This window comes from Mycotypha africana (assembly GCF_025528875.1).
Source record: "Mycotypha africana strain NRRL 2978 chromosome Unknown BDF20scaffold_1, whole genome shotgun sequence".
NCBI lineage: Eukaryota > Fungi > Mucoromycota > Mucoromycetes > Mucorales > Mycotyphaceae > Mycotypha > Mycotypha africana.
Genome location: NW_026515725.1, coordinates 1274925 through 1293605, shown reverse-complemented (window position 1 = coordinate 1293605; position 18681 = coordinate 1274925). Strand labels below are relative to the sequence as shown.

At 41.2% G+C, this 18681-nt stretch overlaps 8 protein-coding genes across 8 annotated transcripts; 3 read left to right on the top strand and 5 right to left on the bottom strand.

Moving 5' to 3' along the window:
• Positions 1–911: 911 nt before the first annotated feature.
• BDF20DRAFT_843512 (RabGAP/TBC) lies at positions 912–2168 on the bottom strand. Its single transcript, XM_053079570.1, has one exon. The coding sequence runs from the start codon at positions 1817–1819 to the stop codon at positions 935–937; it is 885 nt and encodes a 294-aa protein (XP_052940497.1). The 5' UTR covers positions 1820–2168; the 3' UTR covers positions 912–934.
• A 945-nt stretch (positions 2169–3113) lies between these two features.
• On the top strand, positions 3114–4015 carry BDF20DRAFT_31048 (uncharacterized protein). The gene has a single exon (XM_053075176.1). The coding sequence runs from the start codon at positions 3481–3483 to the stop codon at positions 3934–3936; it is 456 nt and encodes a 151-aa protein (XP_052940496.1). The 5' UTR covers positions 3114–3480; the 3' UTR covers positions 3937–4015.
• A 227-nt stretch (positions 4016–4242) lies between these two features.
• BDF20DRAFT_843501 (uncharacterized protein) lies at positions 4243–4596 on the top strand. The gene has a single exon (XM_053079569.1). It carries the CDS (start codon positions 4378–4380, stop codon positions 4552–4554), a length of 177 nt encoding a protein of 58 aa, XP_052940495.1. The 5' UTR covers positions 4243–4377; the 3' UTR covers positions 4555–4596.
• BDF20DRAFT_843499 (uncharacterized protein) lies at positions 4597–5892 on the bottom strand. Its single transcript, XM_053079568.1, has 5 exons — positions 5774–5892; positions 5644–5671; positions 5464–5536; positions 5197–5355; positions 4597–5126 (listed from the first exon to the last, which is right to left on the bottom strand). The coding sequence occupies exons 1-5, from the start codon at positions 5865–5867 to the stop codon at positions 4620–4622; spliced, it is 861 nt and encodes a 286-aa protein (XP_052940494.1). The 5' UTR covers positions 5868–5892; the 3' UTR covers positions 4597–4619.
• A 335-nt stretch (positions 5893–6227) lies between these two features.
• BDF20DRAFT_992545 (uncharacterized protein) lies at positions 6228–9133 on the top strand (the record flags this gene model as incomplete). Its single annotated transcript, XM_053085377.1, has 4 exons — positions 6228–6398; positions 6636–6832; positions 6935–8473; positions 9066–9133. Exons 1-4 carry the CDS (start codon positions 6370–6372, stop codon positions 9131–9133), a joined length of 1833 nt encoding a protein of 610 aa, XP_052940493.1. The 5' UTR covers positions 6228–6369.
• Positions 9134–11441: 2308 nt separating this feature from the next.
• Positions 11442–12708, bottom strand: BDF20DRAFT_983931 (uncharacterized protein; the record flags this gene model as incomplete). Its single annotated transcript, XM_053085162.1, has 2 exons — positions 12229–12708; positions 11442–11559 (listed from the first exon to the last, which is right to left on the bottom strand). The coding sequence occupies exons 1-2, from the start codon at positions 12477–12479 to the stop codon at positions 11442–11444; spliced, it is 369 nt and encodes a 122-aa protein (XP_052940492.1). The 5' UTR covers positions 12480–12708.
• Positions 12709–13025: 317 nt separating this feature from the next.
• On the bottom strand, positions 13026–14419 carry BDF20DRAFT_31007 (RGS domain-containing protein). Its single transcript, XM_053075175.1, has one exon. It carries the CDS (start codon positions 14072–14074, stop codon positions 13136–13138), a length of 939 nt encoding a protein of 312 aa, XP_052940491.1. The 5' UTR covers positions 14075–14419; the 3' UTR covers positions 13026–13135.
• Positions 14420–15724: 1305 nt separating this feature from the next.
• BDF20DRAFT_804819 (uncharacterized protein) lies at positions 15725–17005 on the bottom strand (the record flags this gene model as incomplete). The annotated part of the gene is made up of 4 exons (XM_053076480.1): positions 15725–16163; positions 16314–16406; positions 16509–16612; positions 16706–17005. Coding segments are annotated over 4 exons (936 nt in total), but the record flags the coding sequence as incomplete, so codon positions are not given.
• Between the last annotated feature and the right edge of the window lie 1676 nt (positions 17006–18681).

Genomic DNA, 18681 nt, shown 5'->3' with positions numbered 1-18681 from the left:
GTAACATTATGTTTATTTAACATGTCCTTCACATTTTATGTCAATGAAATAAAGAAAGTTACCTTTCTATCAAACGCATGTAATATCTATATGAAGGAAAAAAAGTTGGTTTTATGTCATTGTCACTGTTTCTCTCGCAGTCTTTCTTTGCTGATATTGAGCAACAAAAAACTACTTTTTTCATTGACAAGAGGCTGGCTCATTCATCCATGTTGTGAACGTCTGTTGGCAAGCACTGGACCCACTTACCCAAGTCATCCTTCCCCACGCCGCAGGTAAAGGTACCCAAAGACTTGGTTTATGTTGATTTGCTCTGAGTGCTTATGTCAAATCCTCCTTTTGTCTCTCATTGTAGTGCGAAAGTTATCGTATCACCGTGATACAGAGAACCGACCTATTGACACCTTATTGACAGATACCACCACCTTCTCCTCCTCCTCCTCCTCCTCCCTCTCGTCTTCCTCCCCATGTCACGTCTTTGCATGCAAGTAACGATAGTGTACTACTGCTCAAGTAGAGAGACTGTAAGGGCTCTTTCATCCCCCTCCCCTTTATAAAGCTTTGCGCATGCGCAAGGGTTTTGGTTTCACTGGGTTCGTACATCTATTCCTGGCTATCATTTTACCCTGAACGGTGATCTGTTGGCTCTTGGACCTTGTTAGGGGGGATTTCCTTGAAGTAGCGATTAGAAACAGTTCTCCACTCCTTTTTTTGTTCACTACAGTAATACCATTGGAAGACAAAAAAAAAAAAAAAAAAAAAAAAAAAAAGAAAAAATAATTTTTTTTTTTTGTTGTGAGTAGAAAAGAAAAATGTGCAAAGGAAGGGGAGATGCCTATAGCTTTTTATGTCCATCCATTCCATGATATAAAAAAAAAAAAAAGGTATATATGTTTTTGAAAGTGTGTGTAAAAAAAAAAAAAAAAAAAAAAAACTATTTTAAATGGCTGGGTGCATTATGAAACAAGGTTTTCCACATGTAAGCTTCGGACAGCAGCAATTCGACATCTTTTTCTTGCCAACCTTGCGTTGGTAATTGCTGTAGAAAGATCATGACACCTTGAAAATCCAGTTTTTGCAACTGAGGGGACCATTTCACCAAAAAGGCGGCACAGACGTAGACATGAAATTCTGAAAAACCCTCTGAACTCCCCTCGGCGAGATAGGTATCCCACATGCGGATGATGGCTCGCAGAGGCAGCTCACGCATCAACAAGCAGTTCATCCATCGAAAAGCAAACTGGATAAACTCGATGGTTTCATTTTGCAAATGCTGAGCCAGACGGGCGTCAATACGCGACACGAGTTCTTTCAAGGTCACGATTTGCCTCTGGATGCCGGGCTGGGCAAAGGTGTAGTTGTCCTGGATACCGTCCAAGAGTTTCGACAAGCACCAAAAGCTGTCGGCTTCGATGACGGAGAGCACCTCCTCGTCCAAGGAGCCGACGTCGTACTGCTCGATGTCTCGGTCGACGTCGTCGTTGTCGATGTAAGCGGATAAAAAGACTTGAAAGATGGGCGTGACCAAGTCGTTGATGCCTTGTACGTAGCCGCTGGCTGGATGGCGTATGGCCCAGATGTACAGGATGCGCTCGAGACACTGCTGGGTTGCTTCGCATTGATACAAGGGAATGCCGGGATTGGTGCGAGGAATGTCGATGTGAATTTGGTGCCACAGGGCTTGGTCGAGTCCGGCGATGCCTCTGGCATAGGTCACGGCGACACTGTCACTGTATTCCTTTCGTTTGCGTGCGAGGGTTTGGCCTCTTCGGGCAGAATTGCACGGAAGATAGCCAAAAAGGAGCTGCCAGGCCATCATTCTGAGTTCTTGAGGGATGCCGCTCCAACTGAGAGAGCGCAAAGCAGACAGATCCACGTTGGACACGGAGAGCACGTCTTTGAATTTTTGCGTTCGCAGCGGATCTGCTGTTTCTTCAATGTCTGTGTAGTCGAGTAGTTTGGTGGGGTCTTGCAATAGCTCTTTATAGTGGTCTTTGATGCCGTTCGGACTGCTGGACTGCTTCTTTTTCTTTTTTTGGATGGGTGTGGTAGAATGCGCCTTGGCGGTCTGTAGGGTGCTTGTTGTTGTTGTTGTTGTTGTCGTCGTCGTCGAGGTCGTATCGGAGGCTGTGAGAGAGGTCAGAGAGGAAGGGGTGGCTGATAAAGTGGAGAGGGCGGTGGAGGAGCGGCGTCTCTCCTCTTTTTTCAAAGGAACAACGGACACAGGCGGAGGAGGGTGATGCTGAATACTGTCTTTTGCACTGACGCCTTGCGTAGGTGTGATAGGGCCCATTGTATTCACTTCATTTATATCATCGCTCCATTCATCATTGGTATCTTTTAAAAACGCGTTGAATGATTTCTGATGCGGCTTTTTTCTTTGATGTTTCTTTGGTGGATGTGGTTGAGCAGAGGTGGACGGGGTAGATCGGTGTCCTGTGGATGATGGCTGTGGAGGAGAAGACCGAGCAGTAGAAGACGCTGTGGATGATGTACGATGATGCTTATGATAGGTATTGGTGGTGACTAGACTTGCGTATGTGTAGCGTGCGCCTATGACTATTTCGGGTTTACTGCTGGAAGCTGTTGTGGATGGTGTCGATGGATGGCTAGGATCAATACTAATGCTGAGGATTTGCAATGGACACAGTGGAAATAAAAAGTATATTGAACACTTTAACCATTAGAATGTCAATGCCACCTTTTTTTTTCACCCCTCCGTCTGCATAACCCACGTTCTTGGTCAGCGTTTTTATTTCTTTTTACCTGCCAGGTACTTTTACGCCATGTCGTTTCCAAAATGATCTTGTTGTTGTTGTTGTTGTTGTAGATGGTTGATGAGGTTATTATGCATTGCTTGAAAACGATGAAAAAGCGAGTTTATTTTAGTTACCTTGTTGATTCTATGTAGGAGGAAAAAGAAAGACAATAGATATCCTTTGGTCAAACACACATTCACCAGCAAACGCTATCGTTATTGGAAGCGACTTACGTGAGTCCATCGTATGATGAGGTAACTGCGTATGTTCAGTTAAGGTATATGTATCTCAGCTCAAAGGGGGAAACCAAAAAAGTTGAGCTGCCCCACTCAAAAGCAGCCTTATTGTTTTGTTTTTTTTTTTTTTTCTCCAATTTTAGACTCCATTTCCATGATGTCCACAGAAAGAAAAAAAAGACAAAAAAAATTGCTTGACAGATGTTTTATGCAGCAGGCCAACGTAACGCACTGCTGGCTGTTCCTATTCTTTTCAAAAATGGTTTCAAAACAGTAGCCTCTTTTTGATATGGGATGCGCAAAATAAAAAAAAGCATATTGATTAGCTCACGGTCTTTTCATAGCAAGAAAAGGGGAGTCGCTTTCAGTGGGAGGTTTGGAAATCGAGATATTACAGGTATGCGCGCTAATAGCAAATGCCCCCCCCCAAGGTTTGATTCAACAAGAGGCATCACTGGTCTATCTCAGGCTGGAAAAATCATACTATGGCAAGACGTAAAAGACTCCCAAAAAACACACGCTTCTTTTTTACTCGATCAACGTTTTGTTTGTTGTTCAAGAGGAAATTCCTCCTTGTGTATGTCCACCCCTATAGGCGCATGATTACATCTCTTGACATCCGTACATTCTTTCTCTTTTCTGACAGGACTGGGGAAGGGCATTTTTTGTCACTTGTCAACATTTTTATCATGATGAAAAAAAAAGAGCGAAATGCCAAAAGCTTTAGAACCTATCCAGGCGTGAAAAGAGCATTTGCATGCTGTCTATGTCATGACGAAGATGGATGGAGAGTAGGGACAATAAGAAAAAATGCGGGAATGATGGCCAACCTTGTTGAATGTCATTCAATGCATTGTTTGTGTCTGTGTGTTTTTTATTGTTTTTCAGTTCCGGGTCAGTTTCATCTTGTCGTCATGTTCAAACTATGCTTTCCAGAGTGAAAGGGCGGAAAAGGGAAAAAAGCCAAACTTTAATCAAACCCTTTGTTTATGGCAGCAGAATCCAACCATCCACCATCTTGACTTGAAGCCTGTAGAAGCTCGTTACTGGGAGAAGGCAGACATCCTTTCTGCATCCTCTACCCTTCGACAATGGTAAAGCTAGGATGCTGACTTTTGGCTTTTGTTCATATTACAAAAAAAAAAGGACTGAAGTATAAGAAGAGAGTATCGGTACATAATTAAGGTTTTTGATCCATCCGCGTACATGCTTTTTCATTTTAAGCATTGAAAGGAATTACAAAAAAAAAAAAAAAAAAAAAAAAAAAAAAGATATAAAGCAACCCAAGACTCTTTCTTTTCACAAAGGCCTCTTTTTTTTTTTCCCTTCAAGATTGACAAGGTCTTTCTTTCCCGCAACACATTGACAAAAAGGGTGAAACAATGAGGCTTCAAGACATACAATGCTTACATCATCAAGCTGCTGTGACGCTTACCACGGCCACTCGTGCTCCTGTTGCTGCTTCTGTGCTAATGAAGAATGAGAATGCTGGTTGTTCTTTCTGTGGTGTCGTTGGCCATATCGCATGGAACTGTCCTAAAAGACACAGACCCCGATAGCCCCCATTAGGAAAAAAAAAAGAGACAAAAAAGAAAAAGATACATCCTCGCGACAGTATGAATATTTATAAAGCAAATCGATCTAAAGAAACATTTTCTACTTGTATCTGACACGTCCATTTTTTGTTGTGATTGTTGCTGTTCCTTTTTACCACATCTTTCGATAAACGATCTAGATCGTCCAATCGTTGATCGATTTTGAGTTTTAAATTCTGTTTCATTAATTCGAGGTGTTGCCGATCCAGTGTGCCTTCAGGACAACTAAAACTGAATAATGCATCCTCGTTACTGCTGTGATCGTCATCAAAAAAGACGATATCTTGAATGCACGGGCGAATGACATGGAGCGTTCGACCGCCAAGACAGTTTGGCTTCACCTCCCATTCATCCAGTTCTCCTTCAGGATCATCGTGAATAGAATGCGTTGTGTAAATGACGGGATATTCGAGAAACCAACCATTTAAAGCGACCATAAAAGGAGGTACTTTATCAAAGTAGCAAACCTCTTTTGTCAACTGTGGATACAATTTCTGGCTTAACCAATGCACGACATGGGCAGGGGCTTCTTTATGCTACAAATTAGAATGATACAGTGTGAGATAGCCATGTCCATAGGTCCTTGAGGAGAGAGGTTTGTCTTACTTGCACTGGTTCTTTTCCTTCTACAGCAATAAACGTCAATGCATGAGGATGAAGAAGCATGGTTTCCTCATAATGCTCTTTCATTCGTTTCTTGTTGCATACGAATGTAAATCTATCTTTGAATTGGACTAATAGGATGGTTTCCCTACACATAGGAATCTATCATTGGAGAGAGAGGTGCGTGGAGGAGAAGCAATGAAAGTGTTCCAAAAAAAACGTTTAGGTTGTTAGATCCCTCCATACAAATCACTGTCTCTATCCATCTACCTTTTGCAAGTTTCTTGATAACTGTTGTGCCTGATCCAAGTTGAGATGAGCAATGTCTATCAAATGAGAGACTCTAATATTTTTTTTTTTATTTCGGTTGGTCAATACAAACGCTTCTGAATGTCAAAAGGGCCGAATAGAAAATCTCGGTTTTTTTTTTTTAGTGTGTCATTGATTTACCTTAACCCTAAGGCTACACAAGCAATTCCTTTTATTTTAAAAATAGGAAAGAACTCGTTAATTAAAAAAAAAAAAAAAAAAAAAAAAAAAAGCTTGAGCTTGTCACAACAGACGAGATTTTATAATAAACCTTTTGACAACACTTTTATTTTTGCATGATTTGTAATCGATTGAAAACACGGTTTCGTCGCATAGAAAATGTCTTTTGACAACATTTCTTTCATGGGCTGAACAACAACAACAAAAAAAAAAAAAAACAAAAAAAAAAAAAAAGAATAAAAAGTACGAAAAAACAAGCCTTTTTGGCTTTTTTTTTTTTTTTTTTTCTTTTCTGCTTCCCCTTAATTACAGTATTTTTTTTTTATTTTATTTTTTGTAACACAGCGCATTTTCACCAGTAACATAATGAAAAAAAAAAGACTGATAAAGTGAATGAAGCAATAGGGTTGGTTCCTGTTATTATAGACAACAACGACTACGACTTTCTTTTTTTTTACAATGGGCTGTCAGCTAAATTACCCCTTTTTTTAAGAAATAAAACCAAAATAAAAAAAAAAGTATGATCTGTTCCTTTCTTCATCTTTCTCTCTCTCTCTTTCTTTTATTGAAAGCCCCCCACTCCTTTTCCACTCTGTTTTTTTCTCTTTTTCTGATTTTTGCATAAAGTCTCTCCCAGTCGAACTCGTTTCTTTGATTTTGTTGGAATTCAATCCATACATCTCCATTATGTCTTCTTTTTCAAATATGCTTTCTAGGTCAAAACAAGCTCTGTTGACAAGATTATCATCCTCATCCTCATCCTCACAGCCACAACCACAGCCACAGCTACAGCAACAGTCCTTTCCTCCTCCACCACCTCAGTTATTGTCCACCTCTTCCTCGTCTTCTTCTTCTTCCATCACTACAGTGTCGACAATGACAGCGCCCAGTACACCTACAACAACAGAGATACAGCCTTCTTCTCCTCAAGTGGGGGAGAAACACATGTCCAGTCTCTATTTCAATGGAGACTACTACTTTAATAAAGGCAATCAATATTTGTTTGGTAGAGCAGGTTGTCCAAAAGATCCCACCTTGGCTGTTTATTACTACAAAAAAGCCATGGAAGAATGCCAGCATGTGCCCTCCGAAGCCGTTTTGGGGTTTTGTTATGAATTTGGGCTAGGCATTTCAGTGAGCACAAGTAGTAGTAAGGCACCACCATCACCACCACTATCACCACCTTTTTTTGACAAGGACGACAACAAGAGCAGCACGACATCATCACAGCCGTCTTCTCATTGTGATAAAGAATTGTTTATTCAAGCAGAGTATCATTATTTAAATGCAGCCAATCATCCCGAACAGCCCCATGGTTTGGCCATGGCACGTCTCGCCTTTTTAAGAAAATACGGACGACCGGGTGTTCACATCGATCGAGTGGAAGCGGAAGCATGGGCCAACAAAGTCAATCAGCTCTCGAGCAGCAGCAGCAGCAGCAACAGCAGTGCCATTCAATGGATCCTTCAGGCGGCCATCGAAGATCGAGATGCGTGTGCTCAATATGCCCTGGGCGTGTGTTATCATGACGGTGTCGGTGTTCCCAAGGACGCCAAGGCGGCGTTCCGGTGGTACAAGGCAAGTGCCGAGCAAGGCCATGCGCGCGGACAAGGCATCCTGGGCTACTGCTACGGCGAGGGCTTTGGCGTCGCCAAGGACGAAGTGGAGGCCATGCGCTGGTACCGTCGCGCAGCGGCCCAAGGCGAAACCGTCGCCATCTACAATGTCGGCTACTGTTACGAAGACGGGATTGGCGTCGCAAAAGACGTACACGAAGCGGTCCGGTGGTATCGGTGGTCGGCCGAGCAGGGCAATGCGTTTGCCCAAAACTCCCTGGGCTACTGCTACGAAGATGGCATCGGCGTGACGCAAGACGTGGAGAGGGCCACGTACTGGTACCGCCAGTCGGCCCAGCAAGGGTATCCGTGGGCCGAGTGCAATCTAGGCTACTGCTACCAGAACGGCATCGGCGTGCCCAAGAACGACGCCGCCGGCAGCTACTGGTACACCAAGGCGGCGCTTCAGGGCCATGCACGCGCTCAGCACAATCTCGGTTTCTGCTACCAGAACGGCATCGGCGTGGCCAAGAATGAAAAAGAAGCCGTCCAATGGTATCGTCGTTCCGCGGAGCGCGGCAACATCTTTGCCTATCACTCGTTGGGCTATTGCTACCAGAACGGCATCGGTGTCGAGGTCAATGAGCAAGAGGCCGTCTTTTGGTACTATTTAAGCGCGGAAGAGAACCATGCCCCCGCCCAGCTGTCGCTCGGTTACTGCTATCGCAATGGCATCGGCGTGCCCAAGAACGAGCGGGAGGCCGTCAAGTGGTTCCGTCAGAGTGCCGAGCAAGGCAATGCGTTGGCCCAGAACTCGTTGGGCTTCTGTTATGAAGAAGGCTTGGGTGTGGCGAAAGACTGTCCCCGTGCTGTCTATTGGTATCATCAATCCGCCAAACAAAACAATCCGTGGGCACAATGCAATCTGGGCTTTTGTTACGCCAATGGCATCGGTGTCTCGGCGGTCGATAACGAAAAAGCCGTGTATTGGTATCGTAAAGCCGCCGCACAGAATCATGCGCGTGCTTTGGACAAATTGGGCTTGCATTTACAGAATGGATTAGGCGTCGACAAAGATCTCACGTCCGCCTTTGCTATGTTTTCCAAAGCGGCAGGACTCGACCACGTAGCCGCTCAATACCATCTGGCCAATTGCTATGAAAAAGGCTTGGGCGTGACCGTGGATCTACGTCAAGCGACCGTTTGGTTTGAAAGAGCCGCCATGGCCGGTTGCCGTAATTCACATGAACGTCTTCGAAGATTACTGTTCAGAGTGTGTTTAATATCACCCAATGCCTCCCATGTGTCCGATAGCGAAGATGATTTATTATGTTCAGGATTTATATGCGGGCATAGTGCACCAGCCGCTTAATACATGTGACAACACCCCCAGCCCAGCCCCAACCCTACCTACCTACCTACCTACCACCACCACCACCACCACCACAACGCACCTCCATAGAGAGGAACCACGCTTTCTTCCAAAGGTTTCTTTCTTTTATTTCTTTTTCCAAACATGTAGAGACAAGAAGACGAGCCCGAAATAGGACAGTCATTTTTGCATCTGTCCCGAAGCCCACCCAGTTCATACCTTTTTTTTAAATTTTTTTTTTTTTTTTTTTTTTGTCCATTCAAAAAGTAGAGATCAGTTTTTATATAAGGCAGCTTTTTTCTTTTTTTGTTTCCTTATGTCACACCTTTCTTATTGATTATCTGTAATTACCATCCCACATCTGGGTTATTTATTCGTTCCATTTTTGCTTTTTACTTTTTCTTTCACATCAACTACAATTGTAGAAATAAAGGTTTTTTTACCTTTTATTTCAGAATTTGACAGGAGCAAAAGTGTGTTTAAACCATCCTTCTGGGTTCAGGAGGCGGTCAGAAGACAATAAAAAGCATGATTGCATTGACTCAAATGCTTCATCTATACCCTGAACTTTTTTTTTTTTTTTTTACTCTCTGCCTAAAAAAGAGGCCGATCCTTTTTTTTTTTATGTTTTGTCATTTCAGGAGACATCTTGAAGAGTTGCCAAGAAAACCAAAATAACAGTGTGTTTTCCTTTCACAGTATGGACTCCTGTAGATCGTAAAAAAAAAAAACAAAAAAAAAAACGGTTCCTATCATGATTTAGAAAGAGACGACATAGAGAGCTTGTGTGTATTATAAAGACACTATGCTCTACGCCAATAGGATGATCATTTTCATTACTTTAGGCCCGCACTTATTCCAAGTATTCTAACCCAAGAAAATACCAGGAACAAAAAAAAGATAGACTCTATTCTTTTTTTTTGTTATGATGACTCTAAAAGGGTTGCTCCGACATCCAACAAACCGGTTTTTTTTTTTCTTTTCCGCTCAGATCACGATTCGTAGATCACCGGTTTGTCACGTCTCATTTTCATTGGCTTGGAAAAAAGATAATTTAGCTTTTCAAAGAGATCATTTTTATCCGGTGTTGGAAATGGGGGGATTTTTTTTAACAAAAACGTTCATCTCTACGGTAGAGTCATCTATTTTCAAAAAAGGAGAAAACGCTTCTACCTTCTTCATTTCACACTGACTCTAAATAACGACAGAGCCAATCGCGAATGACTTGGTATAGTTTGAAATAAATTCAACCATGTGTAGATGGGATGTACAGTACATGAGGCCGCCCTTATTTCAGTCACCAAACCAAGCATGGCAGTAACTCACACATCATTGGGTGAGACTGTGTGCTCTTTTCATTTGCTGTCAGTAGATGCTCCACTGCTAATTGCCTTTCATGGACAGCCCGAGGGGAGAAAAAAGAAAAAAAAAAAATCTAAAAAAGATAGAAAAGGTATCTACAATGATCCCTCTCTACCTTTGGTTGCATTTAAGAAGAGACGCAATAAAAATGTGTTTAAAGCGATTTTGCTGCAAATAGGTCATTTTTCTCAATGTTTTCACGATTTTTTTAATATTTGCAAAAAGAATAATTCATTCTCATCTTTGACCCCATATATCGGATAAAGTGTTATCCTGATCTTTTTTACTCTTATTTCAAACACTTTTTTTTTTTTACATTCCGGTGAGTGAGTCCCTTCTTCTTTACATGTTTTCTTCTTTCTCTAGGGCGTTTCAGTTCAGGTTGAACTTTGACCAAAGAGAGGATCATTGCTGTGGTATAAGCTGTTCATCAGGAAAACGGTCAACGCACGAAAAAAAAAAAAAAAAAAAAAAGAACGCCTCTATGTCGCGCTTTGAAAATGACAATTGGGTTGGGCTTTTACGTTCATCCGTCCTACTTCCCTTTACCTATCTGATTATGGCTTGGAATTTCCTCCTATGTCCGTTCCACGGAGCAGATTCAAATACCGCTTCATCAACCTGTTCTTTTTCATTTCCTTGCCCATGAACGATCAACGGCTAACTGTTTAAGCCGTTCATCATGGATACAGAAAGACATATATAAACACGTCTTTCTTTTTCTTTTTTTTTTTGAACAGTAGTTCTCTACATTTTCACTCTAAATCTACTTTCTTTCTTTCCTACAAGAAAAAAACAAAACAAAAAGCTCCTCAAGCAAAAAAAGACAGACATCCCACCTTATTGACTTGCATACCTATCACCATGGCCTTTTTCAAATGGAACCAAGTTCACTCTACCACTACTGATGTCAAAAACAAACAAAAAGAGGATGTGTTATCGACGACCAGCACCATAGCGCCTTCAAAATCAAGATTGAGTTCGTTCCAAAGTGCGTTTCGTACAGAAAAGTTCTTGAACGATCCTACGCGGACCTCCCATCATCCTGATGTCGTCGGCTATTACTATGATCCCATGAGCTGTGGTCCATCTGTCTTGCCGTCTTTGGGTCAACCTATCTCTTGTTATTACGATGTGACAAATACGGGTGCCTAAAAAGAAAACTGTTTTGGCTTGTCGACGTCGGTGTTGAACTCGACTTGTGCATTTTTATAGACTTTACATATACATCATCCTCTCTTTTCTCTATTTTCACTTTTACAATCTCATCCCCCTTCTTCATCACGATACCAGCTATTCTAATGATGCTATCTCAGTATCTCTCTCTCTCTTATTATTTATTAAACTTTCTGTCTTGATCAAAAACACCTATTCCTTACTCATCCTACCTACTCTCTCTCTCTCGATCATTGAATAAAATTATCATTTATTGTGAACCCAGTGTATTTTTTTAAAGAGTTCTATTGCTGTCACATGGACTCTTGAACAAGAGAAGCGCTTTCCCATGCTTTGGTATGGCAAAATGTCAAGAGAATGACATGTTTAAAAAGGGGCAAAACGTATGACAATTGCCATTGGATAGAGAGTCTTTTCAACAAAGAGAGTTTATGTTTTTGCTTAGAACCCCACCGATGAGTATACGAACAGAGTCTTCTTTCTGTTGTTGTTGTTGTTGTATCAGCGTGTGCAAGTCAGTAGATGTCCAATAGCGCGCAAGACAAAATAACTCTTCACCCGTCTTTTTTACACAAACGATACACATCGTTCTCTCAAGTAGAAACAAAGTTGTCATTGATTACATAACGATGAAAAGAGACCTCCCGGATAATATGTTGTGTCGAACAAATACGATTCGCCCTCACTCATTACATAAGGCACGAGAAGAAAGGGAAGAAGGGTTTCCGCAAGCAACGTTATACTTTTAAGCGGAAAGAAAGGGTCAAACAGGAGACCCCTTTTTTTTTTTTTGCTTTCTTTCTTTCTTTATCTTGAAAACGTTTGGCGTCTGGTGTTGGAGCGTCCATCTTCTAGTAGCGTAGGATAAGTCTGACTTTTATGTTGCTGTTATCAGCAACAACCTACACGTTATCGGCTGCTCATTTTTCAATAGAACTCTTCCCATGCCACCCCTTTGAAGGAGGATCGCTTAAAAGATTCAAGAAGAAACCGGCTTTTTTTTAACCTTCCGACCCTAACGCGCGCGCGCGCCATGATGCGCGTGTCTATCTGATATACGTTTAGGCCGTCTCACCTCACCCCTCTCTCCGTATCGTGCCATCGATGGGAATCATCAAAGCGATAGCAAGCAAAAGGCAGACAACCCAAAAGAAACGAAGCCATCCCCTTGACCCCCTTCTCTTGGGTTCTTCCCTGTCATGGCCATAGCCATTGGGCTTGAAAGGGTCATCGGAGTTTCTATCCTTCTCCATCTCCCCCTCTCCACACGTGCCCTGCCAGCCCAAGGTTAAAAAAGTCGTGTTGGCTGCAAAAGTCCAAAAGTGCTTCATGGCGGCGGTGCATCGATGCCACTGGACAGTCCATGACTGGCATCATGAGGAAGCAAGTCCATCGCACGTTTTATTGTGCATCTGTTGCCAACTTTTCTAGCGGAAAGAAGCGAAACAATGAAAAAGAAGGACCCTCCTTCTACCGATGGGGAAAAGAAGGTATGAAAAAAAGGTGAATGACGTTTTTGTATTTTTGATCGACAGGTGTGTATGTCTTATGTGGGCCGACCCATTTCTTCAAAAAAAAACCTAACCCTCACCAAGCCTTCTTTTAGGCTTGAATGGGCCCGCAGAAAAAAAAAAAAAAAAAAAAAAAAAAAAAAAAAAAAAAGGACGATGGCGGGGGAAAAGGTGCCCCACATTTTCAGGGGCAACTTGTAAAGAATGATAAGCTACTACCCCGTTTTATTTTTGTCATCATGATGTTTCTATTGTAACACACCGCGATGACAGGTGTTGAAAAAAGAAAGTCTTTTTATTTCAAATGCAATGGTTCCTGATAGCAAGTCAAAAATGATATCTATCTATCTATATTTTTTTACAATAAAATAGGTTGGGTAACAGAAGAGTGAGGGGGAAAAGGGTATCTTATAAAAAAAAAAGCTGTCTATGATTTGAAAAAATTAAAAAAAGCAGAGAAGCGTGCCCATTCGCTTTCATTTACTATTACTTTGTGATGGTGGTTGACCTAAAAAAGATCGTTTCATTTTTCTAAGCATGGATTTACAATATTGCTTTGAGCCCACGGTGGCAAAGGAGGATGAGGTCGTTGAGGTAGGCGTGAGGGGAGAAGAGGAGGACGATGAAATATGCTGAGTAAAGGAATCGTTGGAAGGACTCAACTGACCAAGATCCAAAGAAACACAATTGCGTTGATGTTTGATGAGTTGCATCCATTTGGATTGTTGATGAGAGGTCGTGGAGGAAGCACTGAGGAGAGTGTCCGTTGTAGCATGGGTGGATAAGGTACTTGATGAATTGGAATGGTTTAAACATCCTTTTGTTCTTTTGCTTCCATGCTGCTGCTGCTGCTGCTGCTGTGATGAGGATGAGGGTGGTGGTGGTGGTGGTGTTGGCTTGAATGAGGAGGGCGGTGATCTCGGTGGTGAAGAGCATGTACTGAGGCTATGGGTGGTGGTAGTAGGAGACGGCAAGTGACTACTGTTATTACTACTCGTGATCCATGGTAGATAAGAATTCACTCGCATCAACTCCAGCACAGCTTCGGCTGCTTCATCAAAAATGTGCAAATGACAATTGTCTTGGTAATAATGATCGAGTATGCTTTGACGCATATCACAAGGTATATTGATTTCTAACGACGAGTTGGGCCGAATATAACGATGAATCATATTTCCACACAGTTCTTTTCTCTTCTTGCTGGACTCATATTGTTTGTGATATTCCTGTGTGGCGATCCAAAAAGCCAAGTTTTCTATACAGTACGATTGATGCAAATACGCTGCAAACTCCTTGAACGTATCTGACTCTGGAGCATCCAAGATGGACTCTAATGTCGGGGTCGTCATTTCATCCTGGTCATCAAGAAACGTCATTGTGGTATTGTTATGAGAAGTTGTAACGGTATGAAACATTGTTGTATGGATATGACTCTAAAGGGTATCAATGATCTTAATAATGGAGGGCGTGAAAAGAAGGGAAAAAAAAGAAAGGGGAAGGTACAAAAAACCCTTTTTTTTTTTTTTCTTTTTTTTTTATTAATGATTGCGTTTTTGCGGTTTTATGGTTCTGAAATGAATCAAAAGGGAAACGCATTCTGTTGGTTCAGAGAAAAAAAAAATTGCAAATGTATGGTAACACAAGCGTAAGATAAGAAGAGAAAAAGTGGGTTTTTTTTTTTTTTTTTACGAAAATCACCTTTTTTTTCCTGGTAATGGAAACGTCTTTTTTCCCCTTCCCAGTGAACAAGATGGGGTTCCCGCCTCTTTTTTTTTTCTTTTTTTTTTAATTATTTGTCCTGTTTTCGAAAAAATAAAATAAAATTTTTTTTCATGTCTTTTGAAGGCAGAAAATGCATGAATCGAATTCAGAAAGAACAAAAGTGCCCTATCTCACTGTTCAACCCACTCTCTCTCTCTCTCTCCGTTCTAAGAATGTTGTTCACCTGATGAAAAAAAAAAAGACCACTTATTCAGTAGGACGTTTTCCCCCCGCGTCCGTAGAGTAACGTTTGCTTTTTTTGATGCACGTCCTACTCTATTCTGTATGTCTCTGCGTGCAGAAACCGTACGACCCCCGCTCAAATACACTCAAGCCCAGCAACAGAAAACATACTTGTTTTTTTTCTGTCAGCTTGGTCAGTTCTGATTCAGCAAATATGTCTCAGAACTGCTACCAAACAGTGATCCATTAAAAAAAAAAAACGCACCATTCTGTATTCGGCCTAGGCTTTCTTTTGTCTTCCGTCATGCTTGATTTTTAGGACGCTCTTTTTTTGTAGATGTATTATTTTCAATGAAGCGATAAAAAAGCACGAAAGCATTTTTCCTCCTCTCCACCCCCGCTTTCCAACAAATCTAGGAAATTTCCTTTCCTGGAAATGATATTTTTTACCCAATGGAATAGAAAATAGCTTTTTTTGGGAAAACCATCATGTTTTTAACTGAAACTTTTTTTTTTTTTTTTTTTTTTCTGCTAAAACAGAAAAGAAGAAGAAAAAAGAAAAAAAAAACGCGAGTGTACGTGCGCTGGTGGAACGCAAATCTATCAAGTTTTCCTCGGAGAAAGATTTATTTGGAAAGCGGAAACCCAAGACAATTAACCAAAACAAATCTGGGCCTTTTTTTTTTTTTTCAGGAACCAACACAACTCATGATGTGATTTTTGAGCCTTATACGTTCTGTAGATGCCACGCACCCCCCAGTTTTACTTGAAACCTTTTGTTTTTTGTTTTTTTTCTTTCTAGTCAAGTTTATTTTGCGACGAAAATGATGTGATATTTTTCAGAAATCGTAAGGATGATAAAATACAATGGAAGTAGTCGCGTTTGTGTCTAGAGGATGATACAAAAAAGTAGGTGGGTTGAATTCTAAGATGGGTACCAAGTTGGTTTTCTCTAGAATGGTAGTATGAGCAGTAGGTGTGTGGGTGGCATAACATACAGCAGAAGGATAGCTGTAACTTCTATAGCCCAAGCATCGTCTGTCATCCCCCGCTTTGACGGTCGGCAGCATCATAATGGAGGATCGTTTATGCTTGTTGTTGTTGCTGTGGTTGTTGCTGTGGTTGGGTAAAAGGTGTGTAGAACAAGTATCCCCTGAGGACGAGATCTTTCTCTTTTTTGACATGTGCTCCGTGTTCCCTGCTGCTGTCTCCCAAAGGAGACGGTTGGAAGAAAGATAGTCCACTAAAATGTAGGATGCGGGTAATAGATGAGCCAACGCTTCAAAGAAAGGATGAATAAAGGACCCAAATTTTAAACTGATAGAGGCTTGAGTGTTGCTGTCTCGATCCATACCCGGAGACACGGTCTTTTGGTTCTTTTTCTCTTCATCTCCTTGAAGATAAAACTCTTGCACCACCAGATCAGACCACTGCTTGGCGATCGACCAAGGACGGGTCATGTTGCTAATGTCGGCTGCATGCAATAAAATACGACACAAGTCAAAGCGACCTTTCTCGTTCAATACAGCAGGAGCTGTTTCTCCTGCTTTTTGCTGCTTTCTTTTCTTGAGTGGAGGTGGTAAGCAAAAGGCAGTGGCAAATGTTCGTTTTTTTGTGGATGGGCCAACAGCATGCGACATGCCTGCAGTCGAGATCAAAGAAGGTTTGGTTTTTTGCTTTATTTCAGAGGACAAGGAATGGAGGAGAGACTCTAATTCTTGATGATACATCATGTCGGTTGATAAAATAAAGTCCCTGATCGTTTCAATGAATTTTTCACGTTCGAGGGCAGTAGCCACGTGGCTCTTTTTGCTGTTGGTGTTGTTGTTGTTGCAGCCACCAGCACTACCACTTTTGCTGTTGCTACCCCTGCGTTGGTAATAAATCTCATGCTTGCCCAATAACTTTATTGTCAAATAAACAGAATACATCTCCAACGTCGATTTATCACCAAACTGTTTAGCCAACTCCGTCTTCATACTGACTTGGAAATGATTATTCAAACCAGGCTATTGGAAGGTTTCCATGAGAGAGAGAAAACAAAAGTGAGATAACCCTCTTCCACAGACAGACACGCCTTAAAAAAATATTGGCTACTTTACATGACCTATATCGTGACACAATGCGGCTACCATTAAGCAAACCCTATCCATGTCTGTCAAGAATTCATTGGCCTTGAGGTCATGGCAGAAATAGTGCAACATTGTCATGACATCTGCGGCATGATAAAACGTATGATATAAAGGTAGTATCTTATGCGATTCAGAGGCTGTCGCTGTTGTGGTGGCGCTTGTACGTTGGAAAAAGTGATATTGGTTGGCAACATCCACGATAAAATCCAACAACTGAGATAAAGTCAACCCTAACATTTGGTGCGCGTTTATCTTTATCAATAAATTCAACACATGAGCAAAAAGCTCTGTCGTATTCATATGAAGCACATTGACATCAGCAAGGCTTGTCGTGGTGGTGCTGGCGACTTTTGCACTCTGCTGTTGAATAATGATCTTTGTATACGGGATGAGTAAGCCATTCTGGCAATTTAGAAACAGATCACATCAATCCTCTCTATACCTTTTCAATGTCTTTGAGTTGTTGTGTACTAAGTTTTCCTTTATTGAATTTCAATTGCAACATGATAAGAATATAAACAGCAGCAATTTGTACAAATAGACGTCAAGTAATGTGTGAATAAGTAGGTGTGCGTCCGTAAGGTCAAACAAAGAGGAAAAAAAAACAAAAATAAAAAGGAGAGTCGCAAAAAAGTGGATCCCTATTTAAATGGATGCATTCATATACTCTGCTTAGTCCTTAAGCTGGGGGCGCAAATGTCATCAGTGAAAAAAAAAAAAAAAAAAGACAAATGGCTTGACAAAAGAGATCCTTCACCATTTCTATCTCTTTACAATGACACGCTCTCTCTCTTGAGAGGAAATAGTGTCAACATTCATACTTCTCTCTATGCTACTGTTGACTACCGTACAAAGCCAGCTTATCTCGTTCTCTTCCTAATAAAGCATACAAAAGCAATTTTGGGCGTACATGGATTTGAAAAACTTGCCGTCTCATGATCAAATCTCTGTCTTCGTATAGACACAACGCTTGGAACGAAAACCATGGCGATACTTGGCAATACAAGGATTTTTTGGCTTTTTTTTTTTTTTTTTTTTTTTTTTTTTGTCATCGTCTCCTTCGCCCACTTGGCAAAAAAAAAAACGAGAAAAGTTGAAACATAAAAGATCCATGGCGTAAGCTCATTCAAGTGATGCTTTTGACGGATGATAGATCATGTTGGATTTATCTATACACATAGATAAAGTGACGGCTCTCTCTCTCTCTTTTTTCTTTTTTCAAACTAAAACAATAAAATGTCTGATGATCCAATGACTATACTGCTCAAAGTGAAAAGGCGTAGTTTAGGATTTTCTGACAGGTTGTTTCTAGTAGTACTTGTATTTATTAAACTCTATATATCGAAAGCTGTCTTGTCTGACACGCTATCCTTTTCTATGCTTTATCGTAGCTCTCTTAAGTAGACATCTGGCCTTTCTTTTTTTTCAAAAATCTAGAGTAACAAAGAAAAAAGTAATATCGGTATGACAAACAACCGAAGCACTTTTTTTCACTTTAAAGTTTGCTTCCCTTCCGTACGCAGTCTTATGAAAAAAGGATCGGCCAAGTATTCATATTTCATTGTTTTTTTGTTTTTTTTTGTTGGTCGCTCAAATACAAACAAAGAAAAAGCACCAATAAAATTGCTTCAACGTCTTGCCTGATTTAGATCAAGGCACACAAGTGTGTCATCCGATGTGTGAGCGAGCATACATATCAGAGAGAACGCGAAGAGTAGTTTGTAAAAGAGGGTCACGATGATGGCCCTCGTCATGGCTTTTTCCGTTTCAAAGTAGGCATAGACTTTTATTATTTCCTGTTCTCTACCTGTCACAATTCAATCAACGATTGTCTTTGCTTTTGACAAATGCCCCATCGTCATCATGGTATATTTCTCGCGTGTGGACATCCTCAACATGGTATAGAAATTGGAAATGACCGCGAGACAGAAAGCAAAGAGCAATGG